The sequence below is a fragment of the Micropterus salmoides genome, unplaced genomic scaffold (genome assembly GCF_014851395.1).
Source record: "Micropterus salmoides isolate LMB-PRFRI ecotype aquatic unplaced genomic scaffold, ASM1485139v1 Ms_hic_scaffold_22, whole genome shotgun sequence".
Lineage (NCBI taxonomy): Eukaryota > Metazoa > Chordata > Actinopteri > Centrarchiformes > Centrarchidae > Micropterus > Micropterus salmoides.
In genome coordinates this window covers 5,919,286-5,931,978 of record NW_024041373.1, presented here as the reverse complement: position 1 = coordinate 5,931,978, position 12,693 = coordinate 5,919,286, and the positions used below count along the sequence as shown (strand labels likewise).

At 39.7% G+C, this 12,693-nt stretch overlaps 1 protein-coding gene across 1 annotated transcript in view; it reads right to left on the bottom strand.

Moving 5' to 3' along the window:
• Positions 1-306: 306 nt before the first annotated feature.
• The window catches only part of plekhh2 (pleckstrin homology domain containing, family H (with MyTH4 domain) member 2), a 31,325-nt gene continuing 18,938 nt past the window's right edge, over positions 307-12,693 (bottom strand). The window contains exons 18-30 of the mRNA XM_038737682.1: positions 11,579-11,687; positions 10,422-10,534; positions 9,908-10,087; positions 9,143-9,240; positions 7,948-8,125; positions 5,675-5,830; positions 5,486-5,583; positions 5,047-5,188; positions 4,602-4,738; positions 4,081-4,210; positions 2,858-2,944; positions 2,162-2,311; positions 307-1,219 (exon numbers count right to left, since the gene is read on the bottom strand). Of these exons, the coding sequence (XP_038593610.1) occupies positions 1,034-1,219; positions 2,162-2,311; positions 2,858-2,944; positions 4,081-4,210; positions 4,602-4,738; positions 5,047-5,188; positions 5,486-5,583; positions 5,675-5,830; positions 7,948-8,125; positions 9,143-9,240; positions 9,908-10,087; positions 10,422-10,534; positions 11,579-11,687 (1,764 nt within the window). The 3' untranslated portion in view covers positions 307-1,033. The remainder of the gene's footprint in view (positions 1,220-2,161; positions 2,312-2,857; positions 2,945-4,080; positions 4,211-4,601; positions 4,739-5,046; positions 5,189-5,485; positions 5,584-5,674; positions 5,831-7,947; positions 8,126-9,142; positions 9,241-9,907; positions 10,088-10,421; positions 10,535-11,578; positions 11,688-12,693) is intronic.

Genomic DNA, 12,693 nt, shown 5'->3' with positions numbered 1-12,693 from the left:
AGAAGAGCTGAAGGCCACTATCAGAGCAACCTGGACTCTCATAACACCTGAGCAGTGCCCACAGACTGATCGACTCCATGCCACGCCGCATTGCTGCAGTAATTCAGGCAAAAGGAGCCCCAACTAAGTATTGAGTGCTGTACATGCTCATACTTTTCATGTTCATACTTTTCAGTTGGCCAACATTTCTAAAAGTCCTTTTTTGTATTGGTCTTAAGTAATATTCTAATTTTCGGAGATACTGAATTTGGGATTTTCATTAGTCAGTTTTAAATTAAATAAACATTTGAAATATATCGGGTCTGTGTGTAATGAATGAATATAATATCCAAGTTTCAGTTTTTGAATGGAATTACTGAAATAAATCAACTTTTTGATGATATTCTAATTATATGACCAGCACCTGTACAACACAATATAACACAAGGGTTTTCTGGTAGTCCCAACAGTTCCTCGTAGAGTTATTGTGGACAGGGAAAGATACAGAAATACCCTCTAAGTGAGTCCTTAACAATGTGTCATTACCTCTTTTATATTGTGTATGAATGTATTATTTTTTTTAAGTCAGGAATCCAAATATGAACTTGGAACAGCATCTTTACAAAAAGAAATGTACCACACAACACAGATAGATTAATGAGACATTTCAGAATGCTAGCTCAGTCTGTCAATAAATAGTGTTGGCTTTTTCCCTTTGGAGTCAGCACATGAAAGCCACACATTCAACAGGGAGACAAATGTGCTTGGACAACGTTGAGCAAAGCTTCTTTGTTGTTTCTAGACACCTCTGTGCCTACAGTATGTATACAGTTCACATCCACGCATTTGTCACTTACAGTAGGAAGAGAAGCGACCGTTTGGGATAGCAGAAATTACTCTGGCCCACAGAGACAAATCTATAGGCTCGGACTGCTTAGAAAGAAGGGCTGTATGACAATGGAATCTCTCCTTATGCAGCTGTAAATCAATCCTTCATTTTCAAATTTCAATAAGGTTTTTCCGAGAGAGATCATGACGTGATTTTTGAGTGTCGTCACAGCAGCGTGGGGGCCTTGCTGGGGCGTCCTAGTGCTGGTGGGGATTTGCTCCTCAGCTCTTTGCTCTTCAGACTGACAGGCTGGGCCACCATCAGAGCCGGGGCAGAGAGGTGGTGGGCGGCCGCCTTCTGCTGATGAACACTGTTGATGTAGCTTGAGATGAGGAGGGTGAGCTCCCTGATCTGTTGGCAAACCAGAAAAGGGTCAGCGTGTATTCATGGTATCACCATGCACTAATAAATCCTTATTAATTTTGTTTCAGCTGATCAAGGCACTTGAGGAGTCAACTGAGAAAACTTTAATGTCATAAACAACCACGATGACACAAGTGTTACAATAATACTGATATGGTGAGATTGATGAAAGAGCTTTTTGTGACATTCAGCAACTGAAAATCCTTCATTTTCACTAATTTCATACTAAATTATTTAAAAAAAGTTTAAAAGTTATCAGCTTTTGCAAATTCTGTAGAAGAGTTTCACAGGTTAGACTTGACATGTTGGAGAACTCGATCGTTCCTAAATCTGTCAAAGAAAAATTTGAAGAAATAGTTTGACATTTTGAGAAATACACTTACTCGCTTTCTTGCCGGGAGTTAGATGAGAGGAATACTGCTACTCAAATATCTGCTTGTTCGATATGAAACTGGAACCAGCAGCTGGTTAGCATAGCACAAAGACTGGAGACAGGGGGAAACAGCTAGCCTGGCTAAACTAAGCTAAGCTGTCTATTCCCTTTAACTAGATTCTCAGTTGGCCACGGGTTATGTGCAGTTAGTAAGGATTCAACTGTTCTAAGACTGCCACTAGACTGACAGATGTGTGAACATGTGTTTGTAATACGTACCTGTGATGTCAGACACTTAATGCCATGCAATAAAATGAGTTGTTTGTAATATTGTGTTATATTTGAATTTAATCATGTTTTGTTTTGCAGTTATGTGAAACAGGGTTTGCTTGTGACTCATGTTCCAAACGATGTCGGCAATGATCAGTTGTACTATGATTAATTATAAATCAAACCATCAGGTAGAAGGGAAATAAAATGACTCATACTAGGCAGCCCATATCTTGGTAAAACCTGCTAGAGTGTGAAGTGAAAACCATAGACGATCTCTCACAAACCTTAGAAGCATCCATAGCAAACAGATGTTTCTCTGTAGGTTTGTCTTTGCTTGTGTTGGTACTGCTGCTCTTTCCCACAATCAGCATGAAGTCCTGCTTGCAGCCTCCAAACGTCATCAGATTCTTGTAGGTGTGGGATGCCAGCGGTTTCTGAACATGCAGATGCACAGATAGTCGTGTTGTGACGGTGAAGATAGCAAACAATGTGGCAAAAAAAAAAGTCATGTGCAGCGTGTGAGCGTATCATAAAAAAACATGTTACCATCCCCCATATATTTCTGTTTACAACTTCTTATGCAACCTTTTTTTTTGAAACCATGTGAGCAAGTGACAACAAGTTTCACATATCAGCAATGTGAGTTGCATGTTTCCATGTCTTAATCCAACCAATGTAACATGAATTTAAAAATACTTCATCAATTACGCTAAATGATATAAACAAAGGATTTAAGACCACAGATAAGGTAAGTACTAGAAAACTGGACGTGTACTTGCTTCTTACAATAAAGAAGGCGACAGTGCTAACCACTGCACAACCGTACCACCCTCGCAGGTTTCCTTGAAGTGAAGAAATCACGTCTGGATAGTTGCAGGGAGGTACACCAGAGATGTTTACAACAGCGTTAGGGAATCAAGGCAACAGAATGAAGAAATCAGGTCTAGGTAGTTGCAGGGAAGTACACCAGAGATGCTTACAACAGAATTGTGCTCCAGAACGCTGATACCATCTTCATGTACTGCCAGCCAAACACGTACACCTGGCTCTGAAGAGGGAGCGATGGACTGAAAACAGAGAGAGAAAAGTGAGATAAATTCATTTACTACAGTATGATATAAAGCAGTATACAGTATAACAGAATGCTATATAAACACATTACAATGTCACTGTTCTTGATACTCATTGAGCTGGAGACACATACAATACTGTATATACTGGAAGATATAGGATTTGCATTTAATGACAACATTTCATCACACAACACACAGTATTTCAGTTCAGTCACCCTGCAGCCTGTACATCACTGTGAACACACCTGTCACAGCTGTATAATCACTGTATGTTTCATCAGTGACCCCTTCCACAAAAAAGGGAACCCCCTATATAAGTACAGTACAGTATCAGTTTTTGTTGATTCTGTATCAGTGAGGTGCTAGTTCAACTTTATGGTCATTTGTGGTGTTGTACTGAATTTCATTGTCTAGTATTGCATGAGCTGGTGTGAAGATGGGAGTGGATTAAATGTTTGAAATACTCGCCTTGTACAGAGGTTTCTGTTTCTTTCCTTTCTCTTCTCTAGGTCCTGAGAGTTTATATGTTGGGCTTTATTTGTTCAACACAATATCATTTCTTGACATCATGCCTCCTTTTCTCAAAACTCTAAATGCAAATCCACAACTTCTCACCCATTTCCCCAAACATCCTATTTTCAGGTCAAATTGAAGCTCTCCACTCAAAACCATTCATTCATGCTGAAAAACCAAACAGTCTTACACGTTCTCCACCTGCTCGTCCTCCCCCTCCTCCTCCTCTCCCTCCTGCTCTTCCTCCTCCTCTCTGGTGTCCTCTACCTCGTCCTTCACATCTCTCTAAATTCATTGTTCCAAAACTGAATGAACTGACTCTTTCTATCTATTGAAGGTTCTGATGGGTGTGTGATCAGTTATGACTCTTTGTGTTTCCACCTGGGTAGCTGCGTGCTAACTGGGCTCAAGCTGTGCTGGCTTGAGTGAACAATTTTGAATGTCAGTGCTTTCTAAATGACCATGTGGTGTAGTCAATGAGAAATGAAAGGATTTATGTGACAGTTTAACAAATCTGAATCATGTTTCAAAACAGACAAAGGGTTGATAGTTTAGGGAAATGGGTGTGTGTTTTTGGTAAATGGTGTTTAGTTTACAAGAAATTAATGTACACTTACCACCGCTTCAAATAATTTGGCACCAAAAAAAGGCCACTTCCTGGCAACTGTCAGGTAGATCCTGACACACTCTGGTGAACTTCGACCCCTGAGGGAGGCCCAGCGTGCAGAGAGACGCTGCAGCAGTTGTCTGGGAGGGGGAGGGGACAGCAAGTCCATCATAACAATTAGACTTTGACCATCTATCATGGCAACAGTGTTACAAATGGTTGTGCTGCATAACTTGAAAGATTTCTAAGTCCACTGTTTGTGGATCTCCTTTGTGCTAATTTAATTGATATATAAAAACACTTTCCACACAGATCTGATCGGACTATATTAGTATGAATGATGCCAAAACTGATTAGAGTTATTGTATGTTCAGGATGACGATAGAAAATTAACTGCCATGGAGCAGCTGTGATAAAAACCTACAGTTTATGACAACAGCTTATGACAAAAGTACGTAAAAATAGAGAATATCCATAATAGATAGCCAACTGAATGATGAATCATAGCTCATTTTCAGCATGTTCTGGTACCTGAGCTGCTCCTCAGATGTGGTCCTGCGGTAATGTTTAGGGTAAAATCTGTCCAGAACCTGTTTCAGGGTTTGGTTAGACTTGGTCTGGGCTGATCCAGGAGCAGAGAAGGGACGTTCAAAATCCCCAAACTCCACCTGAACGCAGACACATAAGTGTGTTATACCGTACAGGTTTTTTAAAGGTAGGGTCTGTTAAACGTGAAATATGTGTCACTTTTTTAAATTACAAAACATCTGAAGCACAGAAAAAAAATCCTGTATGTGCATTAGAGACAAAACAAACTATCCAAGAGTTGTTTAGCTGCGTGTACACGGGATATGCGGTTGATGATGGATGGATGGATGGATCTTATTCCATTAAAGCCAGGACATACTATACAAATGTAAAAGATAAATTAAGATGTAAGCAATAAACAACAACAAAAACATTTTAGGTTTAAGACCTGGGCCAGCAAGGCAGCCATTTCTAGAGCCAGTTCCTTGTTGACAGGAAAGTGTCCTGCTACAATGGCCTCATTTGTCTGATAAGCCAGCAGCAACCTCTCCCTCTCTGACTCCCCCCTGACCTGGAGAGAGAAGTACAGCCTGGGGATAGAAAGGTAAAGACAGAAATAGTAAAAGCAAAACATTGTTGGACTCACAATGGACAAATCCCACACATTCTTCCTTCTGGCACTTACGTTACCAACAGTGCAACTTGTAAATAGATGTTTATGTATAAAACCTTGTTCCCCTTTAAACTAAACTATCAAATTCTCTAACCTTCCCTGCCAAAAATCCACTCCCTTGATATCCTGAGCCTGAATTAACATGTGGCCTTTAACTGAACTCGGCGTCAGCACATATGTATGTTAATCTATTGTGTTTTGACACCTTCTCTACCTGTTCTTGTAGGTGAGACGGACAATCCTGGTGTTTTCAGACTTGCCCGTGTGCTGCTCCTTAGATGCTTGCTCCCATTTGGAGATAATGTCACAAATCTGCAGATTATATATAAAATCCAGGGAAGTGTTAAGAAATATAACACATCCTATCTTCAAAAAGCAATCATCGCGTGAATACAAGATGCACCTTGATGCCTCCTTGCAGGCAGTGTTCCAGCTCGCGTCCAGTAGGGTCATCCGTGTACAGGCTGAAACCAGAAAGTCCCGTTTTCCTCATGCCAATGTCCTGGTTGAGGCGACACTGGAACTCGTCCACTGTGGTCGAAGCGTCGAAGCTCACCACCTATGGAAATGTGTTTAAATGCAGAAGACAACGTGACAGAGTTGGCAATGATCATGGCAGTTAAGCCTCTCCTTGTTTTTGAAAAGCTTTGATGTTTAGTCTTATGAACTCTTACAGTTTTTTTTTCAATTGCCAACAAGCATCAGTCAAAACTGAAGCCACTTATTCAAAATTCATCTGGCAGTCCTGCATGACCAACATGGATCTTGGCCAACCAGTTAATCTCACCTCCAAAAAACACTCAAACCGCCAAAACACTTTTCTTGTAAACACAATTCTGACCTTTGTCACTCATAACACACTGACCTTAAAAAAAACAAAACAATGATTATCTTTGAAGTTTGAATGAATTTTCAGTTAAATTAGTATCTCATTTTATATTAACAATAACATATTTTCACTTTCCTACTTTACCGTCAGATTGCAGTTTTAAACCACACTTGTTTCAAAACACTTCACACAGTTTACATTACGTTGAGTAAATATTCTGCTATGGTTTTCTATATGTCTCCAACTGGTTAGTGCAGATATGCAAGACATTTGCCATCATTCTGTTTTAAATGTGTTTTAACAGTTTGAGACACAGTGTGTTAGCATTTGAAAAATGTACTGCAAATATATGGTGTTATGCAGCTAGTGGAGTATTACTGAGAAATGAGTTCATGGATTTTGGAAAAACTGGTCATTGAATGAATTTTGTGTGAGTGTAAAGAAAAACAATTCAGTTTGGTCCACATACAGTTTTGACACTGTGACTTCAGTTTTGACCAATGCAGGTTAGCAACTGAAAAAGAACTGTCACAATGACCACAACCTGTAATTCGTGTTCCAACCTGCTGGACCAATTCTGCAAAAATGCAAGCACATTTCTGCTTTACACTCTGACTGCAGTTCTAAACAACACTTTTTTCAAAACACTACACACATAGAGGCAAACATATCATTTGCATAAATATTCTGCTAAGATTGACTAAATACTTGAAACTGGTTAGTGAGAAATGCAGGACATTTGCCATCATTCTGTTTTAAATGTGTTTTAACAGTTTGGTGTGTTAGCATTTTAAAAATGTGTTGCAAATCTATAGGCTAGTGTTGTGGAGTAGTAATGAGAAAGGAACTCATGGACTTTGGAGAAAGTGGTCTTTGAATGCATTTTGTGTGAAAGCAAAGAAAAACGATTCAGTTTGGTCCTCATACATTTCTGTTCCACTGACTGTGTGAAGAGTTTTGACACTGTGACCTCAGTTTTGACCAATGCATGTTAGCAAATGAAAAAGAAAAAACTGTAAGGTATAATAAAGGTTAATTTTCTAATCTTAGTGTAAAAAAATACCTGAGTGACATTTTGACATGATCAAAGCTAAAGTCAGATAGCAAATGTTTCTTAAAAATGCAAACTCAAAACATTCACTTTGGACAAGAAAATTCCCAAGTTCCAATTTGTTTGAAATTATTTTACCCATATACTACACATGCAAAGACTGTCTGTAATACAGAGAGACAATTATTGCATAATAATTTCCTTTCATCTCATCATCGAACAAGAAGCAGCTCCTTAGGCACAGTGGTGCTTTAAGCTAAATGCTAACGCCAGCATGCTAACATGTCACAGTGACAATGCTAACTTAGAGTCATAGCTTGCTAATAAATGCTACTTAGCACTAAATACAAAGTACAGCTTAGGCTGATGGGAATCTCATGAGGTTTGCAGGTATCTGGTCGTAAATCAAATTACTGGACAAATTGAAGTGTTGACCTTATGATGGTATTAGACTAGAAGAAAAGTTTAATGATCAAAAAAGTTATTTTAATTCATCCAGAGGAGAACATAATACAGCCTTCATGAGTATACTGTGTACTCTGTTCTACCACAAGGGCTGCAATGATCATGCCTCTTGTCATTATATATTATGGTCAACACATATTTGGACTTGAGAGCCAACCTGTAATAAAAAGCTCTTTACTGCGGACTGTTGGGCACTGTATGTGTAAACTGTGTGTGATTAGAGGCTATGATGTGAGAGTGTTGCAGCAAGATTAAAACTGTTGGCATGAACTAGTGTTGAAGCCTTCACTGTTATTGTTGTTAGCTATCTTCCTGCGTGTTGTGGTATTACCTGGTAGGTATTGTTGAGGAAGTGAACAGGCACGCTGAATGGAAGGGAGTGATGATAAGGATTCCTCAGAAGTATCGACAGGATCTCCATACGGGATGGTCTGGCCTGCCGCTCGCCCTTCTGCTGGGTCCGCTCCATAGAGCGCTGGCAGTAAATGGCATACTTACCCACTTCAGTTCTATGAACAAGAGGGAGACGGTGGTATGTCAGTGGTGTGTGTATAAAGTAAAATTACGTACACTAATTGAAATTCACTCAGAGCACCTTAAAACGTTAACAGTCGAAGCAACAACAATTAAGGAAGTTATGAAAATCAACGTGAACAATATTCCTGTGTTCACTTAGTGAACATGCTCAAGTTAGTGATCACCATATACCTATGTTTATGCTGTATTTTCTTCAAACTTCATAGGGGCACTCCTGCAATCGACTGTTGCACTTCCATACGGTAGGAGGAGACAAATTTTAAAAAGAATGGTGGAATCAAAGCAACAGAAGCAGAGATATCACTTTTAGTGCCTAGTAAGGGTCACGTTCCAAAAATACTGCTCCTCCCACGTCTTCCAGTCTCCACACCTTCAGTTTAATACTCAGGTAATTCCGTTAATAATGGCTGAAAACAGTCTATGCTGAAAACCTAATCCGAGATAACCCCGATGACATCATCACAAAGATATTATACAACTCTTCACACGCTGAGGTGTGGCCCCTTGTGATGAGTAAAACTGAACTTCATCTGTGTAATGTATGCAGTGGCCCTTTCCTCGAGTCATAGTTAAGTTACAATGTTCATTGCTTCATTACATAAAGAGCTATTTTTCAAGCTGATCTAACATTCCGGATATCCCTGGAGGGAAGTCATGGAAAGAGCAGCCAAATTGTATTCAAATACATGCACGGCAAGAAACTGTGCTGTAGTCTGCATTATGTTTGTCTGAGGCAGACGCACAGAGAAAAGTACTGTTTTCTTAGCACAGCAGATGCCACCACAGAAATGAGTACAGCATGATTGGCTGAAATGTGGGTCTGTGACACGCTCTGTCAGTAATACCTAATTATAGTATGTAAGACAACTTGGGCCTCACACAAGAGTTGTCAAGAGTTCATTTTGGGGAGAAACAATTCTGTTTGTTTTGGTAATTTTTTTGTGCCTTTGTTCTTTGTACTAATGATCGGGCCCCTGAAGTGTTCTCACCTGGAGTCACCGTGTCTTTTGAGGTGACCCTGGAGCAGCCAGAGGAATGGATGCTGAGGCAGAAACAACCCCACGCACAAGGCTAGAAACTGCCAACCCTAAATGAAATGACACACTGTCACCAAACATGTTCTTGAGAAAATGTCACAAATATGAGGAAGAGAATCTGTACAGTGCAGCATGTGAGAGGGAGACTGAAGAACTGCAATTTGCATATTGTTTACCATGAAACAAGTGTAACTAGTTTTGATCGGGTTCGTTAGTGACATCTTGTTCATTCATGTACAACATCACAAAGAAGCTACAGGATTATGTTGAATGAATCATTCTGTTGTGTCTAAATCTCTAAGCAGAGCTGGCTGAGACATATTCATACTTTGGAATTAGACATCTCTTTCAAAACATCAGGAAGGCTGAACATTCAAATTGCATGGTTACCCTCTGCTGGTTACAGGATGTAGAAGATCAAATGACTACAGGGTGACAGTGGATGGAGATTTGCATATAAAATCTCTTTTGCTTATCATACCAACACAAGTGAGACAAGGCTCTCCAAAGTGCAGTTTTGAATTTAAAGTGATAACCATGCTGAACATACTTTTAAACTGATTGGATCCATGTTTTTTCCAAGCATTAAAAAAAAAAGATCATTCAGTGAACTGTGATGATTCCAAACTTTTTCAGACACCCTGTAATTCTGATTTCAGAGGTCTTTCCGTTAAATGACACATACTGCTGCTGCCCTCATGTGGTGAGAATGCAAACCTGCAGGGGTCCCGGATGGCCGTGTGGCTGTCTCCTGCGGGTCTGTTTAATGAGCTGGCAGAAGAACTCATTCTGAAGCTCGGGGTGGGCCAGACACACCTGCAAAGCACTCTGGGCCAGGGAGACATGGTAGTCGATGGCAGGAGCATCGATGGCCACGTTGATGAAAAGCTGACAGGTCTGAGGAGAGATGATAGTTCAATAGAGTTTAAAAGACAGACGCAGGAAGGGAGATTGTCTGTGCTTGTGATTTATCATTGAAACATTGTTTCAGATTGAAGCTACAGGATCTTTGTGTTGTCTTATTAATTAACAATATAAAGATTTACTTTAACATCCACAGTAACATTCAGACATATGCAGGACAGTGCCTAAATCATTTAGTTTATGACACTGTAAGTTATATGGTATTTATTATTATTATTAATATATTATTAATATATGATTATTTGTTCAGATAGGGGTCTGTGGACAAATCTGGATATCACTGCTATGTGTCTGTGTGTGCGTGTACCTTAAATAGTTTAATGGCCTCTGTCTGCAGAGCTTGTGAAGGCAGGGTGGTGAGAGGAGACGACAGAGCTTCCTTACTGAAACACAACATGGGATGTCTCCAGAGCTGAGAGTCTGAAAGACAGAGGGACAGACTACTAGCTGAGGTCAATAATAAGCACATGTTAAACATATTGAATAAAATGCGATGTGCTCCACACAAGGAAGGAAAATAAAGACAGAAAAAAACAAAGACAGTGACAACACGTTTTGTAAAAGATCCCAAAATAAAGTCGGAAAACACATATTTACATGTCCAACGAAGGTTAAAGTCAAGGGCAACTGGACTTGGTTGAAAATACTGGAAGACGTTTCGTCCCTCATCCAGAGGACTTCTTCAGTTCTGACTGACTGGCAGGGAAACTCAGCTATTTAACCTCAGTGGGGTCGTTGGCCAGGGTCATCGATACCGCTGGTTCGTTAGTGGGTCTACGCCACCACTTATCCCCCACTTACAATGCTGTCCTTTCATCGCTTCCCAGGAAACTCAACAAACGTAACCTATTGGCCTCAGGTGAAGATACCAACGATGGTCGTTCAGTCTTGGCCACAGGTAGTCTTAACGACTGTCGTCACAGCAACAAGGAACACGAAGAAGTCCTTTAGATGAGGGACGAAACGTCTTCCAGTATCTTCAACCAAGTCCAGTTGCCCTTGATTTTAACCTTCGTTGGATAACTATGACCTGGATGACTGAGAATCTTCATAGACACATATGTACATGCTAAAAATCAATTTAGGGGCTGTTCTAAAGTATTCCCACCAGTACCTTTTTTCCACATCTTGTTTTGCATGTCAAATAGAAAAAAAGAACAAGTAAATTCACTGATTTGTATTTAGAGCTGTGATGTCTTTGTAATAGCTCCAGTAGGTAGTTGAAGGAAGTGAAAACACGGTCTAAATCCTCAGATATTTAAGAACTTTGGTTCGTGATGATGTTGATGGTAAAAGTCATAAAAACACACATCTCATCCCACGATCAGATCATCTCATCAAGGCCTGTATTTATTATATGTAATATTACAGTTGCAACTTGATGTTTGTGTGATGTATGTACATGCAGTTAGCTATTAGTAAAACACAATCAGAAATAAGAAACTGAACATTTGTAGCACTCACTTGGATCTCCATCCAGCTGGAAGAGTTTTCCCACCAGTTGTTCGAACTCAGTGCCAACTTTACCCACTGTGGTGCCTGCTGCCACGGACAAATGGTACAGCCACGTATCCTACACAGACACAGACGTTAAAGCTGGGATGGGCAACGATGGAGAAACAAGTGACAGACAGCTTGATTTTGAAAGTATCCAAACCTCCCAAGACCATAATAAACACATCAACAATCCAAATACAAAAATAAACAAACTGTCATTGCAAGAATTTTACCATGCACACAGTAAACATACACTGGCCACATTCAGTGTCTCATAGCTCACTGACTACAGACCTGATTGTCCTTCAACCATAAGTATATGTTAATGCTAATGTTATCTTAGCCAGTAATGTGTTGTTTTAGATGGAATCTTTATTAATGAAATAGAAAAATACTCTGGGTTGTGCTGTAGATTTCAGGACATAAGGGACAGCAGGGTACACTTTGTTATTCAACTGCATTTTTCTCTACAGTATAACAATATATATTTAATGCTAGTAACAGCATTAAATATATATTGCAAATAATAGCAGATAATAATAATAATAATAATGTTTTAGATTAGATTTGCTGTCATTTAAGATGGAAAAAACATGTTAACATTTAGAAGAGACGATGGTGACTTGAGGACATTCAGCTCAAAACTAACTTTTCACCACCTTTCACCAAACTCACAAGGGGAAGTGCTAACATCATTCCACAGCAGCCACACTGACAAGGATTCCTGCAGATGTGCCTGCAGACATTTTTATTTATATCGGTCTTGTGAGTGCAGGCATCGGCCGATGCTGATGACCCCATAATGCCAGATATTGGCCCTATTAATCGACTGAACGATTACAAAATGCTGCTGAAATAAACAGCCTACCCTAGCTTTAACATCCGTGATCAGCACCAGAGGCACGTAAAATAATAAACACAAGACCAACAGATTCTCACATTACTACACTTACTGAGAACAGAATTAGACCTTATGATCAATGTTCAGTTTAAACGTATCAATAGATAAGAGATTCACATGATCTTCATTTTTTTTGGCTAATTTAGATTAACTAATATATGGGAACACAAGAGGGATTCCC